The following is a 24,431-nucleotide window of genomic DNA, read 5'->3' as shown; positions in this document are numbered from 1 at the left end:
GAATGTAGAAAGAGTACTTTCTTATCTTACTTTTTTATCTGAAAAGATTTCTTAAAAATTTCCTATTACAAAAGTATTCACTGCAGGAAAATATAAAGAAGAAAAATCAACCAGAAATAACCATTATCAATAGTTTAGTATTTATCCCTCTAGTTTTTTTTTTTGGTCTGTATACATACCACAAGACTATATAAAACATACCATTTTAAATCTGCTATTTTCAATTAATAATGACTGAACATTTGTTTATGTCATTTAATAGTCTTCATTAACAATGGTTTCCAAATATTTTAACTGTGGAAACTATCAAACAGCAAATTCTAATGCCTTCATGGTATTCAACTCTACAGATATTTAATAAAAGAATTAACCAGTAGACTATTAAGGATGTTTAAGTTGTATCCAAGTTTTCAAAATAAACAAGGTAAAAGACAATTTTATAGAGATGTAACATCTCTACTTTTTTAGATGAAATTCCTTCCACGTGTTTACTGTGTAAGAAAATATAAATATTGTTAAGGCTTCCGAAATACTACTGCCAAATCATCTTCTAGAAAAATATGAGTGCCTATTTCCTTGTACCTTTATTATCATTCGGTATTATAACTTTTTAAAAACATACACCCTTCATCTTAAAGGTTTGTAAAACCTTTAAAGAAGCAATTCTTACAATGCAAACAAGCTACAATCCCACATCAGCATGCAGTCACGTACCTCTGAAGCCAGCTTTACTAAGGCTAGAGGAACAGATTATCCACAAGAAAAATAACTAAATATAGGCATCAGCTATATAATTACTACTCTCCAGAAATGCTATTTCAAATTAATTAATCTTCGTAACAGTTAGCAGGCAAGTGCCACCAATGCTATAACTGTACTACATGCGCAGCAGACTGACATCAGCTGGGTATCTAAATGCAACTCTCTGGTATGAAAAAAAAGCTTTTAGCAGGAACAAAAAGACTGCTATTCAATTGAAAGGCTCCTTACTTTTGTATTTATAAAACAATAACACGCTCTTTAGCACTTACTCCTCTGCAGGCTTCCTGCCACAAGTGGTCTTGTTTTTACTGTTTCTATAGCGCTTGGCACTTGCTAGGGACTCAAACACCACAGCAGTTTGCATCTACCCATTCTACTTACTGACAGGATCATGCGGTACTTGAAATTTGGAAATTCACGGTCACACTTCTCACAGCGGTACAATCCATTCTGTTGATCAATCACTTTCTTATTGCAGTCCTGAGTTGGGCAGGCCTGATACATAGAGTTCTCTTTGCGAAGATACACCACTGTTGCCACAGAGCTAAAATAGTCTGCCTTCAGGAGAAAACAGTGATATGAGACACTGAGCACCAGGCCTACCTTCAGGACTGGACTTAGAGGCAGCCCAAAGCATGCCCTTACACATAAATATTTATATATTCTAATCACAACGTGATTACAGGGAGTAAATCATTCTATAGTTTTAGAAATCACTTGTGCTAACCATAAAACTCATGAAGGTAAGTTCTACAGCATATAAGTCCTTAACAATAAAAGTTAATTCTAAATTAGACTTAATTAATTAAAACTGAATAGTGTAAAGACAAAGACTTCAAGAGACAAAGACTTATTCTTATTCCTCTGACCCTCCAAAGATAACAGATCTAGGAAGTACAGACGAATGCAGTAAAATCTAATGCAGCTATGTTCAAACATCCTCCCACACTGAAAACAACAGCAGTGATTTCTAGGGCCTAGATTCACCTTTATCTTCGTCTAGGCCAGGGGTCAGCGGACTTTTTTCTGTAAGAAGCCAAACAGTAAATATTTCAGGCTTTACAAGCCATTCGGTCATTTGAGTAGCCTCTATTGGAGCTACTCAACTCTGCCGTGTGAGCAAAGCATTCACAGACAATACGTAAATAAAAACATGTGGCTGTGTTCCAACGAAACGTTATTTACAACAGGCAGCAGGCTGGATCTGGCCTGTGGCCTTGTCAAGCCCTTGTCTAAGCCATCAAATTCAGTAGAAAGGAAAAGTAACTGAACAAAGGGCATTCAAAGTAAAGAAATCACTGATAAGTAAACGCAGCAAAGGCTAGTTCACGTGCTGGGGCTTTATGCTGTTGCTCTTTGTTTTGATTTTCAATTCTCACTGAAAGGAAATGAGCTGGATCCTTTTTGGGGGTGAACAATTTCCTCTGTGTATACTCTGAATTCAGAGCCAGGTCAGCAACTTCTGGGAATTTCCAGTGTCTCAGACCAAAAGAGGCAAAACAATCATGTGGATGTTTAAAGAGCTTGGATGAGTCCTTAATCCAAAGGGCACTACAGAAAGTAAGTCTCCTAGAATGCCTAAAGAGTTTTTCTGTATTTCCAGGTAAGGTCCAGATTCAAAGCACGACTTGAAAGTTTGGGTACAAATAGGTACTTTCTAGGCCCGATTTCTTATTATATACTGTCTACCTTTAGATCTAAGAGAGAAACTGAATGATAAGAGGATCCAAAGAGTGGCTGTTCCTATGACAGGACAACACAGATCTGTCCAATGCTTAGCTCTGAAAGTGCTATATAACAGCATTGTAAGTTGCAGCTGATGACAATGATGGATAAGGGAGTACAGCAAAATGAGGCAGTAAGGAATAAAAACCATATTGTACAATATGAAAATAAAGCAGGAATTGTTATTCTAGGACAGCATAAAGTATAAATAAATAATTTAAATATTAAACTGCTGGCAGAGTACAGGTTTAGATCAAGATGAGAGCAGAGTCACTACATACAAACATGGAAAGAGAAGCTGCGACTAAACTCAAATACCAGAGCCAATTCTTGTCAGAGAGTACTGGCAACTCTCAGCGCAGGAGGGGTTAATATTCTACAGCCAGTGAAAGTACACGTGAACTACCTGATGTCTGATACTGGGCCTGACTAATGCTGTGTGAGCTATATATATAACCTCAAAAACTGTCTTCTTGGAATGTGGGCATTTCAATCTGCAGGAACAATTGAATATGGACCCAAAGGCAGTTTACATTATAATACACAACTTGGTTATGACCACTTCATTAAGATCCCTCTGAGAATTAAAACAATTCTCTAAGTCAGAGTTCTTAACATTTTTCTGCCCCACACAGCGAAGGGATACAACATACTCCTATTAGGAAGCATGGCTCCTTGATGGTTGGGAATCACGGAAGCTCTACATTACTGCAGTGATTCCCAACCATCAAGCCAAGCTCTGGTCAGAGCCCCAGTTAAGGATCAGCTTTCTGGCAGCTGGTACCAGAAATGAGGCTTGAAAACACATCCTTTTGCAAACTTTACATGCTTTTCTAAAGAAAGTTAGGAATGTAGGATACCTTGTCGCCTTGGCCCAGGTTCTCTGACTTAGCCTCATACAAAGTTTTCCAGTTGGTGTTGCTCCCTGCTATTCCTCCACTCTTTAGATCCGAGATGGAAACACCATCTAAGGCTTGTCCTTCTGAGTCAAACCTGAGAAATAAAGTATGACAGGTACTTTATATACTTACTGAACATGCTACTTATTTATTTACGCCAGATATAGGCTACTTACCTCCCACCCAATTTTCACAGGTCATGGTCACATGGGCTGCAGTTAGTGTCTTCCTCATTGTATCTTAAGCCTGCTGAAGAAACTGAATGACCTCTTTCTATCTCAATTGCTTTGATGCCCCCCAGTGGTTAAGAAAGACAATGCTGAAGTACCACTGAACCTTTTCTTAAATTAGCCCTGCGTATCAACACGGGCCTGAGGGCCTAAGGCCTAAAAAGAGTAACCTTGAAAGTCAACAACAAAAAAGCAGTAATGTAGAGCTTCCGTTTAGTTCTTGAGGCTACTAATGCTCCTTCTCCATCAGCAGCTGCATTTTTATCATCACTGAAATGTGTCAGTACAGAAAGTGACAGTCATCATATTATAACAGGGTGGCAAGAAAATGTTCCCACGGTGAAAAAGATCTTTTAAACCTGATATAGAATCTAAAAGATTATATAACCCAAAGTAATTTATTAGAAGGTAATACCTGTTTTCTTGCAGATTTACCTTCTTAGTGGGAGTTTTACTTATGCCAATACTAAAATTAATTTGTATTAAATTATTATTAAAATTGAGTATACCCTCTTGATCGAATATCAGCCAATATGAAGGAAAGAAAACCAGGGAAAAAGTGGCTCAGATGCATTTGTGGCAGGAAAGAGCAAGTCTGAGATTAAAAACATGCCAATGTCATCCATAAGGAAGGTAACTAAAAGCTAACCACACACAGAACAGGCTCCTTAAAAAGAGACCATCTAATGGAATGAATGCTGTTCTATACTGCAGACAACTGCCTTCTCATTCTGTCAGGGAAGCAGCTAAATCCGTCACAGAGGCACGGCAAGGTCCATTAATCTATTTCGCCAATACTTGCTACACAAGTTTACGGTTTCAAAAACTTCAAGGAGACATTTGTCACCAAGAGAGCTCATCAGGAGTCAACAGAGCAAGAAGAGAGGGAGCCCTTCTTACAATAAAAATTCTGCATTGTTATAACCAAGATCTAAACATCTCCAATTCTTGCCTAGGTGGAGTATGTGCACTGAACCACTCTTTGATCAATACCCAGTTATTTTATTTTGGAGACAGCTGTGTCTTTTTATGTTGACCAGGATCATGGTTATTGACAAGTAAAATATAAAGACCTTAAGGCAGGCATGCAATTAATCTGGGATCAAGCCCCAGAGCCTGAAAGAAAATCAAGCAATAAGGACCCAAAGCTGTGGTTATTTCTGGTCAGACTACTAACAGGCCCCCCTGCCTTATAATGCAAAGCCAACTACTAGATAGTTAAATATAGATACATGAGGCTGGCTTAAGTGACATTGAACACTCCAGTAGATGTTTCATGAAACTATTCAAATACTAGTGGTATTGGTTCACATCAGACTCTAAACAAATGTGGGGAGTATGTAATGTGAACTAATTTTTTAGTCGCTTAAACCCTAAGACATAGCCGGAAACCAACGCACTCCCCTCGTGTGACTACAGCTATACAAATTATTTAAGCTAAAGTGTTCTCCCTGACCACATCAATTCTTGCATACCATGTTTCAGTTTAAAGTGCTCTTCTGAGGCAGAGTTTTCACACCCTAAAAAGCTAGATATAGCGAGATTTTAATAGGCTCTCCTCACCCCGAGTGCTTTGGGAATAACAATAAAGTGCCAACAAAAGCCCATTGTTCTCGCCACACTTTATCAGAGTCCTGTGAACACATACTAGAAGATGCAATCGGCACCAAAGACTGGACAGAACAAGAAAGCACTTTCTCCCCCCATGTTATAGTAGCCCACAGCTTTAAATCTAGGAAAGAGAAATGCCTTCAGCACACAGCCGCTAAAGCCTGGCCTCATCCTGCTTTGGTAGGATTGAGGTCAGCATGCAGCACTTCCATTCTAATTGCCTCCTCCTCCAACTCTCCAGGTTTGTCATGGGATTACAGGTTTGTCAGTTTAAGGGCTTTAAAGACATCCTCTCAGAAGGGATAATGCCGCCAAGAAATAGAGGAACTGATCCATTCAGTAACGAAGCCCTCTGCTTGGTAGACAGCTCACACACTGATCTTAAGAACCGAAAGAACCAGCTCTTCCACGGCTGAAATAGCTCCTTTGTTTAGCCCCATAACACCTACCATCCACGAAGCTTATAGGCCTCTGGGATGTCAGGATTCACAATGATTGTGCTTGAAGACAGTATAGACAGGCTCCGTCCACCAAAATCAGAAACCCTGGCTCCTTTGATAGCCATCACAGGTTGTCTAGAACCATCAAATTTATCAGCCTGCATAACAACAAAAATACCAAACAAATACAAACAAGTGTCACTGGCAGGAAGAATACATGGAACATTTTTACAGAAAACAAAGAAAATAGTGACTAGAGTGAATGCAATAAATGGTATATGGAATCTACACAAGATAACCTCATACACAAGAATTTGCTCAGAGATATATCAAAACTAATATAGAATTAGAAGAAACAGCATTTCATTATGTGAAACTTAAAACAAATCTCACAGAAGTAAATCAAATAAAGGATTTCATATATTCCCCGGACAGCCCAATCCTTTGTTAGGAAAGATCTACATGGCCTCCATGGCCAAAGGTCCACAACTCACAGGACAAGTCACCACCTTTCTGCACATGCTGTTAATACAAGTACTTACATCTTCTCCCCACAGAGTTGCAGATACCACTTTCCCTGACATGTCCATCAAATAGATATTTCTCTTAGAAACTTCTCTGTTGTTAGACTTCACCGTGATTTTAGTGGCATCTTCATAGCTCTTGCAGATCCCAATTATGTCTAAAACACAGGTACAATGTTTTAGCAGGAGATGGTTAAGGCTCCCATTATAGCATGACCAAGGGTTGTAGAGTAAGCAGGTTAAGTCTTATACTTCCCTTATGTGTTGCCAATAAAACTGATAATCGCCACTCTCTTTGCTCTCAGATGCAGACTTACCTACAAGTGAATCCTTAGATTTGCTCTCTAGGTCACCAATCCCCGTGAAATCAAACTGAACTGTGGGTAAATGATGACCATCTTCACAGGGTATGACAGAAGTCTCATTATTGAAGGTCATCTCATAGTCATTTTTAACAGCTGTGAATTGTTTGTTAGCAATCTTCAGAGTACCTTTAGAGAAATAATAGACCTGCAAAAGAGGCCAAACCATGGACTATGGGGTAGTCCATTAAAGTGGACATATCCTTTACCTCCACACCGCTCTCCGGTGGAGAGTCCCTTCATCCTCATACCACCATTCAACTGTTTCAGTTCTAGACTCGACACTCCCATACCTTGTTCACATCAATAAGGGGAAAGAACTTGTCCACTTGCTCATTGAAAGCAGTAGCTCTGATTTCACCCTGCGGAAGCATTGAAAGAGCAGGTTAGAATTGTAGTGTTCATCAAGTTTTGCAAGTGAAAAACAGGACATTTTAGTGTCAAATGACATCTTTAAAGCAGTAGTAGCATAGCACAAATGAGATCTGTGAAAGGGCTACAGACACCCCAGAAACATACATTTTATAGTCACATATTCAAATTATTAATCCCATGAAACAACCTAAGTATAATCATGATTTTTCAACCTTTAGCAACCTAAAAAAACAAAACAAACCCAACAGTGAGTTTAATATTCTGACAACAAAAATAAAACAACTTTGAACACTGAGTGACACGAATAAAGCCCACAGGGAAATGTGCTGAAGCATAGTGATTCACCAGCTTCCCTCGCATTTGCATTAAGCAAGGAATTACTTCATATTCAGGAGTCATTGCCAAAAAATGTTATAACAAGTCATGTTTCCAAGTCACTTGTGATCTGATTTTCGCTTCTACTTTTTGTCAGTCAAAATGCTACAGATGGATAAGAAACTTAAATAAATGGCTTAAAATTTAGCCAACTTACAGAATAGGCCAATAATTTGGTAAAAAAAAAAAAAAAATTAGGTCTGACATTGATTCAGTATTACATAGTCAATACATTTGGGGTGTTATTCCACCTTCCAAAAACAAACCACCTATCTTTTTCTGCCCTCTTCAAGGTTTGAACAAATAGGAAATACGTGGCAATTTGAAAAGGATGCTAGAAGTACATATTAGGAATTATAAATAAAACTAATGGACAGAAGAGAAACAGCTAACAAGACTAGAGATTGCACAACTTGGATTTTGTGTCTCCTCACAATTTCGTTTTAAGTAAAGCAGGTAGAGAGTCTGCCCAGTCAGACTCCATCTCCCACAAAACCATTCACTTATCAAGGTGGATGCTATGTGCCTTCTGCTGTGGCTCAAAGCTCCAGTTTGCTCATAAGCAGACATCACCTCCTATAGCTTCAACTAACTAAGTCTGCTAGCAAGTCAGACAGAGCATCTCTGGTTTCTTATGACCATGAGGCTACTTATACACTTAGAAAACTAATTGCTGCTGCTACAAATGCTTTTGTTTAAGGTTAAGGGTTTTATTTATGACCTTTATTTTAACCCTTTGCCTCCAGACATAATAAAAACACTGCAGTAGTGGAAAAACAACAAAGACAATTATGTTTCTTTTTGGTTTATTATTGTTTTTCATCTCATTGGCCTATACAGAGATGAGCCTTCTGTTTCTCAGAGTTGACTACCCCTATTTCCCCACTTGACAAATACTCACACTTTCATCAACTAGTTCTATAGAGAAAAGCTTCCCTTCCCCTCGAGAATTGCTCCAGGTACGGATCTGACTTTTGTTGGTAACACGAGCACAAATAGTCCACCTAAAAACCAAATTGACACATTACAGTTCAGAGTCTTACTCGGGAAAGATTTAAAAGGTTACATAACATCTTCCTATAGCCTTTCTTATCTTCTGCATACTTCATTTTTCAAGGTAAGCTATATTTTAATCCACCTAATTAAAACCCCAAGATGACATACAATTTTGACAGTTTATAGAATAAGCAAATAGTAAAACATACAAGGTAATTTAACACTCATTCTTCTGTCAAATAAGTAAATTTATAAACTATTTTCCTTTTCCGAAACAGCATCACCAAGGCAACAACATCCCCTTAATGAAAGGTTTGAAGATAGAAAATGTGGTAATACCAGCAATTATGATTTGCCTACTATTTTCATTATAGGAACTAATGTAACTGGGGTCAAACTTCCGTCTCATTCCTAACACATATTGAATAGAAACACAAGGTTATGGAACATGGCGTTGGTGAGCCTCCAAAGGAAAACACACTAAAGTGGTATGATTTCAGACAGAAGCCACTAAAAAAAAAGAGGCACAAGACCCGACATCCAGTCCTGGTGCCCATACTGAACGTAGGCATTGTTATGTTAGTTACTTTACTTATAATTTCACAGGTGAACGTACCTTCCCTACATTGCGAAGAACTGAAGAATAAATTAATAGGCACAAGACCTCACATCCAGTCTTGGTGCCCATACTGAACGTAGGCATTGTTACGTTAGTTACTTTACTTATAATTTCACAGGGGAACGTACCTTCCCTAAATAGTGAAGAACTGAAGAATAAATAAAAGCATATCTGAAAGAATTCTGAGATGAGAACTTATTCATTTGCAACTGCTAAAATTAATTTTTAATAGAAAAAAGTCATAAAAGAAATATCTGTTCAAGTATATTAATGTGGTATAATACAAATAGCACTGGTTCTTTTAGCCAATTAAATCAGAGTAACAGTTTTTTAGACTAAAGAGCACCTATTTACATGACAAGACGATGAAATACCTTCTGAATTAGAATAAATATTTAGTTTTACTCATAAGACTATCAACTCATTCTTTAGGCATTACATATTTTAGATTTCAAAATGAATGAAACACCAAAGGCTATGGCAGATTGCTCTCTTTGTCATTCTCTTCTGATAAGAGAGTTCAAGGTTGCCACAATTTGTTCCCTCCTCTCTCTTGGGAAAAAAAAGAGGAAACCTATTTTATGTGTGGTAACGGTTCAAACATAATTAAGACAAGAGCCCATAATAACTCATTATACTATTTTGTGAGAACGTTCTAAACTTATTCTATGGAATAACTCACTTGGATTGGTAAGGGGTGAGGCTGGCAATAGGTACTACTTTGGCTTGTGTTCCTCCAGAACTGTTCACTAGGCTGGTACCTCCAGCTCTTCCAAATGTCTTTGAGGCTCCAAAAGCCTTAGATACAGTGGAACCTTTAACAACAAACACAAAGACAGACAATCACCATTCTATTTAAATTTTATAGTAAGTTTTGAAATAACTCTCCATTACTGAGGTGTCACTGGTGAAATCATACGAAACGAGAGGCAAAGTTTTTCCTTTTTAGTACGTAAGAGATATGGAGATCAAATAGAGACTGAAACAGGAGGCTAGAAAAGTGATCTAGAATGAAGGCTGGGCACAAAGAAGTTCACTATTTGCTGACTTAAGCCCCGAGGTCAAGAAAATAATGGTAATGAATCCAGACACTGCTTCTTCGAAGATCCACCCTTCTTAAATTTTTCTCTTCTATCAATGGGCAAGATAATGAGTCAGAGAAAGAAAATCAACCTCCTTGACTGGTAAAACTGATGGCAAGTCACTAGTTGCATAAGAAAAAAAGCAAAATGAAAGGCTAAGTAAGGGACATAGTGGATGAACCATCCGAGGTCAAAGATACTCGTTACAAATATGTCACCTCAAAACATCCCCAGAGAACTTCCAGTCCTCGACTGGTCTACAGGACTGAAAAGTCCAGAATGAGGTCTATGGAACTGGGTTTAATTGGGAGCAAAGGGCAAGACAAATAGATGGCTGGCCACCAGGATTCCTTCCACTTCCACGATCCAGCCTAAGCAGCTGCCTTGCACTTGGAAAGAATAGAAAATTAAAGCCTATAAGCACATGAATTCCTCTGTATGCACGTTGTTTCTGTAAAGCTTCAACCTCCTAATTAAGAAAATATAATTTAGTCCAATGAATTCATATCTTCTATATCAAAACATTTCTTCAGAATGGAATTTGGCTAGAAATGTAAATCTACCATTCAGCATTTATTTATTGAGTTTTCACAGCATTTACTACACTATTCTAGGTATTTATGGCACTTAGTAAAAAAATACATAGACCGTCCCAGATCTTAAAATTTCCTATTCAAAATGGGGAGTCAAGAGAGACATCTACACACACAACAGTAATAATTACCTCAAGATTATGCAAAGAAGCACATGTAATGTATAGAAGATGTGTGTGTATACATACCTAATATATAAAACACACACAGCCAGTTTTCATGCCGGGTAGCTTCCCCTCAACACATACCCAGCCTTTTTTTCACTACTCAACTGACGCATGTTTAAGGAACATTGACTCTTTTTTTTTTACAGTTTCCACTGATAATAATAACAAAGTTAACATATAGCAAACTCAAGATCATGGATATCTCCTCTTGATTTACAGCTGCAACTCTTTTATTTTGTTCTCTCCTGCTCTAGCCAGGCCCATCCCTCAACGTCCTTATCACACGCCATGCTCCCTTTTGTCCTGACCTATTCTAATGTTTTCTCTACCTATTACAGTCTTACCAACTTGTTAAGTCCTATCCTCAAATTCCACCTCTGCCCAATAATCCCCTTAAATTCTGCTCATTAAGATAAATCTTCTTTCTCTTCGTTATAGTATATATTATCTAAGTCGATTATTATTTTTATTAAAATTATTGGGGTAACATTGGTTAATAAAATCAAATAGGTTTCAAGTGTACAATTCAAGAATATGTCATATGTATAATGCACTGTGTGTTCGCCACCCACAGTTAAATTTCCTCCCGTCACCAAATAGTTGACTCCCTTTACCTCTAACTACCTCCCCACCCTTCTTCCTCTGGTAACCACTAAACTGTTTTCTGTGGCCATGGGTCTCTGTTTGTCTTGTTCGTTAGTTGCTTTCAATTTTATATCCCATATATGAGTGAAATCATATGGTTCTCAACTTTTTGTCTGACTTATTTCATTTAGCATAATAATCTCAAGTTTTATCCATGTTGTTGCAAATAGGAGTATTTCCTCTTAAGGCTGAGTAATATTCCATTGTATTTATGTACCACATCTTCTTTATCCAATCATCTATCGATGGACACTTTAGTTGTTTCTATGCCTTGGCCTCTGAACAATGCTGCTATGAACATTGGGTACATATACCTCTGCAGATAAATATTTTCAAGTTTTCTAGGTAAAAACCAAGAAGAGGGATTGCCGTGTCATATAGTCATTCTATTCTTAGGTTTCTGAGGAACCTCCATACTGTTTTCCATAGCTGCTCTATCAATTAACTGATCAATTAATAATCAGCATTAACTGATTATTAACTAATTTTAATTTTTAAAATTAAATATTAATATAAGCCAAAGACAGAAAACTGAGAAAACAAATCTGTTGCAAGGAGGGAGAGGAACAACACACTACTTGTTAGACTATTTGTATTTTAGTCTAAAGAAGTGACTTACCATTTTAGGTAATCTATTTACCATTTTAGATACTCTATTCCACTACCTCCCTTCAACAACATATATGAATATGTTACACTTATAAAGGGAGATAGATAGAAGGTAGTTAGATTTTGCAAGGTAAATAAAAGCATCAAAGACCAATGGAGAAAAGTCATATGCCTTGAAAGTTTCACAGAAACATTAGTGATGCCTTAACCTTGCTTTTTTTGGAGAATCTTAGCATTGAGAAATAGAACTAATAGCTGAGGGGAGGAGAGGAGGTGGTATATGTGAAGCTGTAACAGAAAAAAAAGAACCTCTAAAGATAAATCCAACCAAATTCTACATATCATAATTTTCAATGGTAGTTCTAAAGTAAAAGCCAGGAAAAAAACAAAATTATTCCATGACAGTTTCTCAGGACCTGCTGCAGATAAAAGTTAAAAAAAGAAACTATTTCTCATCCATGAGACTGAGAAGCAAACCGATATAAATGACCGATATAAATGATACCGTCTTTAAGCTAAGATGAATAGCCATGAGAGCCCCAAATGGGAAATTTGGAGAGGCAAGCCAAATTTAATAAGTAGATCTTCGTTAAAAGGCTAGAATTAAAAAGGTATATAAATTCGCAAACTCAAGAGGGTGTAATACCTAAAATGCAAGAAACTACCAGAAAGACTATTGACAGAGAACAGTATATCATTCTGATAAAAAAAAAAAAAGAGGCATATTAAGCACCTTTAAAAGACTATCTTTAATCTATTTTTTTCAATCACATACTTTGCAGTAAGAATTGGTGTTATTCTTTGCAAGAAGCAACTGTCATGAATGGCATTCTGAAAACTCCATTTAGTCTGATTAAATTTCAAAATATTATTCCAAAGCTTGACACATATAATCAGCACAAGTCCTCATGTGACAGTCTTACCCACTCCTGAGCTCCCATTCTGTTGCTGGGGCTTGCTGGTTGGTGGACTGGCTGCTGAGACTGGAGAAGGAACTACCTGCTGTTGTCCATGTCCTGAGAATCAAAGAGAAAGGTACGAATAATATGGGTTAAAAGATTTAAACTTAAGTAGAAGAAATACATGAGAAAGTATGAATTTTTTATTTTCTCAAAGACTCGCGTGGGTCAGAAGTCTTGCTGGGGCAGTCAACGGCATGCAGTGAATTTGCTAGGGGTTCACTTTTGTTTTCATTACATAAAAGGTTGGCTCCATTTACCTTTCACCTGCTTATAATTGACAGCTTTCAGTTTTAATGAGGTTCTCCCCTAAAGCCTTGCCCATTTCTCCTGCATGAACCTGAAGTAAAGTCACTGGGCTAAATCTGTGACAATACCACTTCTTCCATAGCAACAAATCGATGTCATCAACAGAACTGTGTGTTCACGGCAGGATCTATTAGAAGAAAAAGCTGGGTGGTAAGAAAAACCTAAAAAGAAGTTCAATTGTCTCTGAAGTGCCCCTGCTTCAAAGGAAAGGAGACATTCAGAAAGGATTCTACCCTTTCCTTCCCAAACAAAGCAACCTTATTTTGCAACTGACAGTTGGTGGAAAATAAGAGTTGAAAGAGCCTTAGATACCCTGAAGTGCTAGTGAACTGTCACAGCAGGAAGAGATGAGAATGGAGTTCAGAGGCAGGTGTGTCAAGGAAACAGGAAGATTAAAAGGAAAAGAGGGGAAATGAACATGTCTCTCAAGCAGAAAATAAGAAATGCCACACCATTAGAGTATTTATTTGCCCCTCATCCTTTCTACAAACGTTTATGAAGTTGAAAAATGTTAAGATAGCAAAATACATCTAATTGAAAAAAAGAGTTACAGAATTTGATTTTGCCTTTGTAATGGCACTAAGAGTAGAAGTCAACCTATTCTGGGCTGCTCACCAAGAGTATGTGCAGCACACAAGTGCAGCTCAAAAACATTTCCTAGAGTGCCCTAAGAACACAAATAGTGAGCACTACTGAAAAAGCTCGCCTTCTACCATCCTGTCTCTGTCTTCTCCAATCACGATTTATTCCTTTCCTGCTGGGTTTTCCAAGGCCATAACTCAAATGGGCATATTACACACCAATGTCTTACTCTTAACTGGTACAACTAAATGAGAGTTAACTATGCCATTAGAGTAAAATTAATTTAGTATAAAATTCAAAAGGTTAAACAGAACTATTTATTCTTTAGTTCTTCCTGTGGAGAGAAAAATTGAGAGACCTATTTATATAGAAAAAGAGAGTCTAGATTCTTGACAATGAATCTGTTTACTTTTTATAGCTTTTCTACTATCGCTGAAACTTACAAAGTATCTTAAGAAACTGAGAGAACTGCTTTTGCTCTGATAATGTGTCTTGTGAAGGAACATTTTGAAATTCTACAGTGAACCTTTTTTTAAAAAAAGGGAAAAGAGGAATTGCTCAGTAAACAATATTAGGGGCTAAGTGGTTGAGAAAAATATATTTTTACCTGCTTCATGAAACATTCAAAAGAATGAAAAGATTTAAACATCAAAGATGTTACCATAAAAATACACAACTCCCTGCTATACTCCACTCCCGTTTCTTGGTCTCTGCCGCTGTCTTAAACATGTCTGAATTCTCAAGTCCCTTCCTCATTACCATGCCTGCTTCTTTAAGTATCTTGCTGGACAGGACATGGTGATGGTATTATGCTGATCTCTTACATTTAATTTCCATCTAGGTACCTTTATGAGGTACCTAGAGTAGTCAAATTCACAGAGACAGAAAGTAGTGGTTACCAGGGGCTGTGGGGAGTGGGGAATGGGGAGTTAGCTAGCAGACGACGGAGTACACAAAATGACAAAAACTCAATTTCTACTAGCAAATGCTTTCTTAACAACAACTACAAATAATATAAAGATGAGTCAATCGAATAGTTACAATTTCCTGTTAGTGGAAAATAAACAGAGTAAGGCAGAAAAAAATTCTAACTAATAATGAGAACTACTACTAGGTATTATGTATGAAATTTATGGTTAGAAATAGTGTAGGTACATAGAACATGAACACATATTAACAAAAATATATAGTGGTTAATATAGGAGGCTTAAAATCATCCAATCCAGTATTTTATGAAACATGAATTGTGTCTGAAGTTTTATTTCTCACATTTTGAAAATTCTTTAGGTATCTTTATTTAAGGTAGTACTAGTACCATAAGACAATTTCAATGCACATTTTAGAATTCCTCTGCCTATTTCTGGGCTAGATTTAGTCAATTAATCTTACTGGTCACCTGATATGTAACAGGTTCTGGGTTAGGTGCTGGGAGGATACAAACCTAACTTTATTTCTCTACCCACTAATGACAGTTTCCTTGCTATCACAATGGACAATTAGAAATCATTTCTGTGAAATACACCTGTAAAGTACTAGTCATTGTAACAAAGTTATTACCATGGTGGTCCAAGTAACAACATGTTATTGATCTAGTTACAATGAAATTCAATAGCAAATAACCTTGAACAGTAAAATCTTCTCTCATCCCCCTGCACTTTAACATACGCTGAAGGGAAGAGCCAATGGAACTGGATAGTGAGACAAAGGAGTTTTTCCCATAGTTCTGTAATCTGACCCCAAGTGGTAATTACCTTTTAACCTTTTTATCTCTACCTTTATCTGAAATACTTTGCCCCCGAAACACAAAATGCCCAAACAACCCGATTAAACACATATAAAAACATTAAGAATCTAGCTAAAAGTGAGAAAGTTGGGCACTATCATGTCTCCCTCACCTCTAAGATATCCAAAGATCTCACAGAGATGCTAAGTATTGCTTTCTTAGCTCTCTCCTTCCTAAAAGCTAATTAAGATAAACCGATGAGCTCATTTTAACAAAACTTCACTATTATAATACAATGTGATGTTCCAATTTAATATTTTAGAACTTTACCTGAATAAGTTCCAGCATTCTCTCTCTAATTTAAAGCACCAAATTCCTGTTTTGTGTAGGTACAAATTAGAATCTAGGAGGTTCTATTTTTGGAAGAGCAACAAAGAGAGTACCCATACCACACACAAACATTCCACATATAGACATATCTTTAGTGAAACTAGAGGACAGATAAAATCCACAAATTCCAAATTATGTGAAAGTGAAGCCCCAAATACCATAAATCAAGAAACCACAATGTTAAGACAAAAGCAGCATGTATGATTTAAATGTAAAATATAAAATCACGCAAGTAGTAGAATAAAACACTATTCTGGTCTGGATTTATATTTGATAGTTTGTTGAATGTGATGACAAAGTTTGAAAGTCCATGTGTGTTAAAAGGAAAGGAGAGACGAGAATAAACTTTTTTTCACAAGAAAAAAAAATTATACAAGTTTTAAAGGACAAATATACTATGAAACAGAAATAATTTCTATTTACCATTATGGACTGCATAACATTTCACTCAACATCCACATATATAACAATGGTTCCATAAGATTACAATGGAGTTGAAAAATTCCTATCTCCTAGTGACGTCATATCATAGAGAACAGCATTACTCATGTGTCTGTGGTGATGCTGGTATAAAGAAATCTACTGTGCTGCCAGTCATATAAAAGTAGAGCACTTACCATTATATACAGTATGTAACACTTCATAATGCTAATAAATGACTATGTTACTAGTTTATATATTTACTATACTATACTTTTTATTGTTATTTTAGAGTATATTCCTTCTACTTATGAAAAAAGTTTGCTGTAAAACAGTATGCTGTGTTACACTGGCAGCAGCCTATACATCTTGTTTACTGCGTCTCTTGATTGCATCATTTTCTATGTGTCTGATTTAATCTTGGTTGTTTTGTAGTGACATGCTGTCCAGGCTTACAGCCTAGAGCAATAGGCTGTACCATATAGCCTAGGTGTGTAATAGGTTGTACCATCTAGGTTTGTGTAACTATGGTGTTCACACAACGACGAAATCACCGCATGACATATTTCTCAGAATGTATCCCTGTCATTAATTGGCACATAACTACAAATGTACATATATAACATTCCTGCAATAGATTCACTCACACATCTATTAGCGTAAATACAATTTTCATAACAGGCAAGAACTTTATATGAAGGCTAATCTCTGAAGGTCTGGGTACAGTAGAAAGTGGGATAATGACTGGAAATCAGAAATAAGTCTCATTTCTTGAATCAGCTCATCTGCTGTGAGACCTTGGGCAAGTTACTTCATCATCTTATTCACCTTCATTTTTCTTCATGGTTAAAACAACTGATTTTTAAAATAGCTCCTTGTATTTCTAATATTCTGTTATTGTGCTGAATACTCTCCTAGGGTTCAGGCCTGAGCCTCTCAAATTTTCTTTTCCATTACTCCACTTAGGCAAAGGCTAGAACTGAACTCCAGATAGGAAAATAGACAGAATGTAGTTTACCTCTGGCACAAGAATTATTGGGATTAACTTAAGTTATCCTTAGGCAAAAGCCCAACTAACACCAAAAATTAACAATAAATTGAAGAACTACATTTGATAAGTTTAAGGCTGTGTTTAGTGTACTTCAGTGGAAACCACCTAAGCACCTTTTTCTACTAGGAGCAACAGCGAGAATTTAATTTTCTCTGAGTTTAAAAAACAAAACCTACTTAATTTCCTACTGGGAAATAATTTAAGAGAAGAAAATATATACTGGAAGACTTCAAATAAGTTAAGTCACATATAAAACTCTGGGCATCTTTACACTGACCAGATGAAAGTCATTTTTAATTTTTTAAATGTCACATTTATAATTAAAATAGCCAATATAAGCTATATATTTAATAACTTTTTCTTGTAAAAAATTGAGTAAAGATACAGGCATACCTCATTTTATTGCACTTCACTTTATTGTACTTCACAGATACAGCGTTATCATCAAAATAAGGCAAGATGCTCCACCAGCAAGAAGATTATGACTTGCTGAGGGTTCGGATGAGGTTAGCATTTTTTAGCAAAAAAATATTTTTTAATTAAGGTATGTACATTTTTTTAGACATAATGCTACTGCACATTTAATAGACTACATTAGAGTGTAAATATAACTTGTATATGTACTAGGAAACCAAATTCGTGACTCATTTTACTGCAATCATTACTTTATTGTGGTGGTCCAGAACCAAGCCTGCAATACTTTCGAGGTATGCCTGTATTAACCCTTTGTCAGCCCTACCTTTTAAACTATTTTATCCTAGATAATAAAGTTTACATACTTCCTATTTTTATTTAACATAAATTTTTTTCAATATAATCAAATATTCATTGTGAATTATTCCAATCAATTTATGCAGCCCCACCCTCTTTTTAAAAATTATTTTTGATGGTTTCATTTTCTAACTTTTTAAATAAATCTGGAATTTATTTTGGTGACCAGTGAGATTCTATTTTATTTGACTTAGAGAAGACAAGCCTTTTCCTTTTATGGGGCCTGTGACTGAAGATACTTTGCCTTTTTCTAGAATTATTAGTCTCTTGTTTAAAGTAATTGATTTTTTCTAATTTCACTGTGCTTTTCTATATATTTTCACAAGAAAATCCAAATCATTATCAAGAGATAATCACTCTAGAGAGAATTTTGGGGAAAATGGCAGAATAGAAAGCACCAGGAATCTATCTCCCAATGTAGATTAGAACTGCACAGGCAGAATCTGTCTGCTGTAACTATTTTGGGGGGAGGCAGTCCTGTGGGACTGAGCCATTATCCTGTGAGATCTGATGTTAACTCTAGGTAGGTAGTATCAGAACCGAACTGAATTGTAGGACTCCCAGCTGGTGTCCACAGAGAATTCAAGAACTGCTTAGCATCGGGAAAAAAAAAACCTATACATTTAGTCACAGAAGTGCCAGAAGTGTGAGTGTTGAGTAAAAACACAGGAGAGGTTTTGCCTTTATGGACTTGTACAATCATTTCTCCAGTATTGAAAAAAACTGAAAGAAGAACCTGGTTCCTAGACTCCCAAATCACTAGTTTCATTAAGACTAACAATCAAACTGAATCCAAAAGGTAGAATTCCAGCTCTATAAAGAGGTATTCATTTGAGTGCTACAACCTATAAAAAGCATTTTACCTTCATTATAGGGCACTGGATTGCCAATCTTTAATCCAACTGCTTCAGCTGATTTCAAAATGCTTAACTCCATTAAAATAATTACTCTCCTACAACAGAAAAGAAATAAATAAGTTAGAAAAAATAAACTCAGAAGCCCTTCAAATGATAAGCTACTTAAAAAGCTTTTCCCCAGTAATCATTTTGATAAAACTATTTCCTTTTGTCAGTTTTCAATACTGAATAACTTGAGAAATATATGATAGCAATTCCTACATAAATATTTCCCTTAATCTTTCACTGCATCATTATTAAGGCTTTTTATAATCGCAGGGTTTTCATTTCCCATCTAGTCATTTAATTAAAATGCAGTGTCCTGACTACATACCATATCTTCAAGGAGCAAATGACATACATGATAAGAATTTGGATTATTAAACACAAGAACACATGGCACAAAAGGTGATCTCGTTTCAAAAATGTAGCACTTATCTAAACAATTACCTTTTCCAGGTGAAAACCAGTATGACTATAGATGTTTAAAACATATTATCTAAGAATTTAGTTCTTTGACCCATTTTAAACACTGATTAAAACCTTGCAATAACTTCCCAAGGACCTTAGGCTAAAAATGAAAACCTTTCACTTGGCCCACAAGGCTCTGTAGTCTGGTCTTGCTAATCTCTCTCTAATTCATCTCACACCAGTTCCCCAAGGCTCTCTGCACTCTGGCCACACTGTTTTCTTTCTGTTCCTGGGGTATGTTACATTCTCTCCTGCCAGAAGGCCTCTGTGTAAGCTGCTCCTTGACTGGGATTGCCTTCTCTGGTTCTGCCTCATCTAATACTCATTTTTTGGCTCTCATCTCAAATGTCACTTCTTTGAGACACTTCTCTAATCTTTAGCTTAGGTGAGATTTTTGTTATACTCTTTTCTATCGCCATGACTTCTTTCCTTCAGATCACTTCTCTCAGGTTTAATTAATATATATTAACATATAAGTATTTATATAGTTTATGTTCACTATTTATCCATTCATATATATTTTAATCATACAGTCATTATTATTTGATTATCTACTTCTCCTATTAGACTGTACTTTTTTTTCTTTTTCTTTCTTTTTTTTTTTAGGTGAGGCAACCCTTTGCAAGGACCTTGTCAGCTAACAATCCCTTGGTTTTTTTTTTATTTTTTATGCCTACAGCACCTGGTCTTCCTAGGCGGTCTCCTATCCAAGTACTAACCAGGCCTGACCCTGCTTAGCTTCTGAGATCAGACAAGATCAGGCTTGTTCAGGGTGACATGGCTGTAGACTAGACTGTACTTTCAATGAGGGCAAGTATCCTTCAGTGCTTAATGCAACAACTGGTCCACAGTTGTTGCTCAATATAAACTTGAATTAAGAATGTCATGATCATGTCTGTATTTAAAGAGAACTAAGACACGAAGAGGAATTTTAGGGGAACACAACTAGAGGCAGGGAGACCAAAAGAAGAGAACTGATGGTGGCCTGAATTAGAGTAATGTCAGTAGAGATTTTTTAAAAAGTGAGTGGGAGCAATATTTAAGGAATAATAAACCCAACTTCATCATGGTGCATTCTTTAAATGATCTAATGGCTGTACATTGGATTTTTACATATAACTGATCAGTTTGTGCTACTTTTATCAGGTTTTCATATCAAGGTTATATTATTTCAATATAACAAGTTTGAAACTATCTGTTCCTGAAAATTAGATAGACATTCCCTATAAAAACTATCCAATTGATATTTAGTGGTAGATTTTAACTACCTTCCAAAATTATCCAAACTACTGCAGAAGCTAGAAAAATGGAAGGCTTATCAATCATTTAGTATCCTAATACCAAAACCTAAGAGAAAACACACTCAAAAAAATAATATACATACAGCCTAAATAAAACATCAGCAAGATGAGTCCAACAGCATATCAAAATAATACATCAATCCCAACTTACAGAAAACAAAGGTGATAAGAACACACTATTTTATAGAGATACACTCAGCAACATCCAGACAGTGGGAAATTGCATGAGGAAAAGAATAAATAACCTGGTTTCTTCAACAAATAAACAGTAAGGGAGAAAACAAGTTGTAAAGAAGGAACCCACAGATTCAAAAAGACTAAAAAAACCTATTAACCTACTGTAGTGTGAACTTTACTTCGGATCCTGATTTAAATAAATTGTTTACACACACGAGTAGTAGGAAACCAAACACTGATATTTGATATTTTAGTTGTAAAAGGAAATTTTAAAAAGAGTTCTTATCTTTTGAAGATATATACTAAGATATTTATGAATGAAAAATGATGTCTGAGATTTGTTTCAAGATTACAGAGGATTATAGGGATATAGATAAAACAAGATATTAGATGGGTAGTCACATATCATATTCTTGAATAAAAAGATTTGCTATCAAATACTATATAAATTTAATACAATTATTTGCATTCCACCAAGATTTTTGTCCTTTTTGAACTTGACTATGTAATTCTAAAATTCATATGGAAGAATAAACATAGAATTGCCAAGAAAATCTGGGGTGGGAAGAGTAAAGGAAGATATTAATAAAATATTCTACAGATGACACTTTAACTGAAAATACTAGGGCAGATGAAATTATCTGTTGGTGAGGATGCTGAGAAACTGGAACCCTCGTACATTGCTAGTGGGAATGTAAACTGGTAGAGCCACTTTTGAAAACAGTCTAGTAGTTCCTCAAAAATTTAGTCATAAAGTTACCACTTGATGAACAATTCTACTCCTAAGTAAAATGTATATAAAAAAATGAAAACAGGGCCACACAAAAACTTGCATGCAAATGTCTATGACATTATTTATGAGAGAAAAAAGGTGGAAACAACCCAATCTCCAAACAAATGTATAAAGAAAATGTGGTATACCCATAAAATAGAAGATTACTTGGAATGAAGTACTGATACATACAACATGGATGAACCTTGAAAACATTATACTACGTAAGCAGAAGCCAGTCACAAGGGACCACATATTATATGATTTCATTTACATGAAATATCCAGAATAAACAAATCTATAGAGACAGAAAGAAGATCAGTTGATGTTGAGGGCTGGGGAAGATGGGGAGTTTGATGATGATAACTAAAGGGTTCAGGGCTTATTTGGGGGGGGGGTGGTGATAACAGAGTCTAAAGTTAATTGTGGTAATGACTGAACAAATGAATATACTAAAAACCAATTTACACTTTAAATGGACAAACTGTATGCTTTGTGAATGATATCTCAATAAAGCTGTTACCAAAGGGAGGGAGGAGGACCTCTATGGCACTGACAACAGAATACACAAAGAGATCAATGGAAAAGATGACAAACTCAGAATAAAGTAGGTAAATGAAAAGCCAAGCTCTCTGTATCTAGTTTAGCCACCAACCATAAATTCTCCACAAAGCTATCAGAAAAATCTTTTGGAAACTTTTGAAAACTTAAATCAGATCATACCACTACTCTGTTGCTTGAAACCCCATGGCTTCCTATCACACTCAGAATAACCCTCCATGATATGGGTTATCCATTTGGAATAAATTGAGCTAAATTCTTCCATCATATCCTACATAAAAAATAAGTCTCAGATGAGCTAAAGTCTACTTTAAAAACCAGCAGAAGTGTCTGAAGAACTAAAAGATATTTTTATAACCCGGTCAGGAACTTTCCCTAAGATACAAAATTCAGAAGCCATAAAGAAAGAAAAAAATTGAAAATTTTGATGAAATTAAAAAAAATTATTTAATTCCATCACAAGACCCATAAACAGACAATCATAAAGTGGGACAAAATATTGAAACAGCTAACAAAGAGTTTATCAGTATCCCAGGTTTAAAAAGAGCTCTTCCCCACCCCCACAAAACAAAAACAAAAAATATAGACAAAGTATATAATAAAAAGCTATCCAGTGTACGACCATGCTACCCTAAAAAAGCCCAATCCCGTCTGATCTCGGAAGCTAAGCAGGGTCGGGCATGGTTATTAGTACTTGGATGGGAGACCACCTGGGAAGACCAGGTGCTGTAGGCGTAATAAATAAAAATAAGGGAAGATGATAGATAGATAGATAGATAGATAGATAGATAGATAGATAGATAAATGAGGGATTGTAAGCTGACAAAAAAAAAAAAAGCTATCCAGAGAGGAGCTACAAATAGGCAATAAATATATGAAAAGATGCTTGATCTCATTAATAGGGAAATTTAAATTTAAAAAAAGATTAGCAATTATTTTTTTAAATTAGTAATACACATTATGTAGAAGGTTACGGAGAAAGAGGTATTTTTAATAAGTTTTTAAGATATTCGCACATGATAAAATTCACCTTTTAAAAGTCTAATTCAGTGGTTTTTAGTATATTCGATTGTAGAAGCATCACCACTACTTAACTTCGGAACATTTTTATCATCTTGAAAAGAAACTCTGTGCTCAATGGCAGTTACTCTCCATTCCCTGCCCCTGGGAAACACTAATGTAACTTCTGTGTCTACGGATTTGCCTATTAAGAAATCGGTACTCTTACACAATATTCATGAGTATATTAATTGGTATACTTTCTACAATAGATGTTCTTTGGCCCCACAATACTAATTCTAGTAATGTACTCAGAAATAATAGCATTAGCATGTAATGTACAAGGATGACTGCTAAAGCCCCACCTAGAATAAACCTAAATGACTATCAAAGGTAAGGAGTAAATAAACTTGGATGTATGCACACAGGTTCCCAGGAGAGGTAGGAAAGAATACATGCTGAAGTGGTAGAATAAGATATGCCCATGGGAGTGGAATTCTATCCCTGACTGGAGAATGAAGCCTGAGTTTTTATATTCAACCCCAGAAAAGTTCTCCAACTTCTCGCACAATCGTGCCCTAGAGGACAGAAAAGTAAACAGAAAGCATACTCAAGCACTCAAAGGTAGCCTGGAGTGGGAGATAACAGGTCCCAAGTGGGAAGGTTGGCAAGATGTACCTAGCCTAAACCATGTCAGAGCAAGTATGAAGTCCGGACAGAAGTGTCCACATTAACCATGAATAGCATAAAAAAAAAATGACACAGCAACAATGCAACACATTACGATGTATAAAAACGAAAAGAACAGAGGAGGCAGAGACAATTAAAAAATTCAGTCTAGAATGCCAAGAAAGGGAATAATAATTCCCAAGAGAAGTTTATAAAATAAGATCAATAAAAGTCAAAAGTTGAGATAAGAGATTGGGGGAAAAGGGGAGCTTGAAAAGTTAAGGAAAAAACGCAGAACAAAAGTAATATCATTACATGCCTAATATTTAAATTATAAATATCAAGGAACTGAATAGAGAAAGCTAA

The 24,431-nt window shown here is 36.0% G+C and overlaps 1 protein-coding gene and 2 pseudogenes across 1 annotated transcript in view; 1 reads left to right on the top strand and 2 right to left on the bottom strand.

Moving 5' to 3' along the window:
* The window catches only part of RPA1 (replication protein A1), a 51,623-nt gene that overhangs the window by 5,804 nt on the left and 21,388 nt on the right, over positions 1 to 24,431 (bottom strand). The window contains exons 5-14 of the mRNA XM_006925073.3: positions 19,083 to 19,171; positions 12,938 to 13,030; positions 9,601 to 9,733; positions 8,205 to 8,307; positions 6,847 to 6,915; positions 6,509 to 6,701; positions 6,210 to 6,349; positions 5,677 to 5,825; positions 3,348 to 3,480; positions 1,144 to 1,320 (exon numbers count right to left, since the gene is read on the bottom strand). Of these exons, the coding sequence (XP_006925135.1) occupies positions 1,144 to 1,320; positions 3,348 to 3,480; positions 5,677 to 5,825; positions 6,210 to 6,349; positions 6,509 to 6,701; positions 6,847 to 6,915; positions 8,205 to 8,307; positions 9,601 to 9,733; positions 12,938 to 13,030; positions 19,083 to 19,171 (1,279 nt within the window). The remainder of the gene's footprint in view (positions 1 to 1,143; positions 1,321 to 3,347; positions 3,481 to 5,676; positions 5,826 to 6,209; positions 6,350 to 6,508; positions 6,702 to 6,846; positions 6,916 to 8,204; positions 8,308 to 9,600; positions 9,734 to 12,937; positions 13,031 to 19,082; positions 19,172 to 24,431) is intronic.
* On the bottom strand, positions 20,257 to 20,375 carry LOC112473252 (annotated as a pseudogene).
* Positions 23,011 to 23,132, top strand: LOC112473356 (annotated as a pseudogene).

Source organism: Pteropus alecto, unplaced genomic scaffold, assembly GCF_000325575.1.
Source record: "Pteropus alecto unplaced genomic scaffold, ASM32557v1 scaffold98, whole genome shotgun sequence".
NCBI lineage: Eukaryota > Metazoa > Chordata > Mammalia > Chiroptera > Pteropodidae > Pteropus > Pteropus alecto.
Note: the sequence above shows the minus strand (reverse complement) of the source record. Positions and strands in the feature narration are given on the sequence as shown.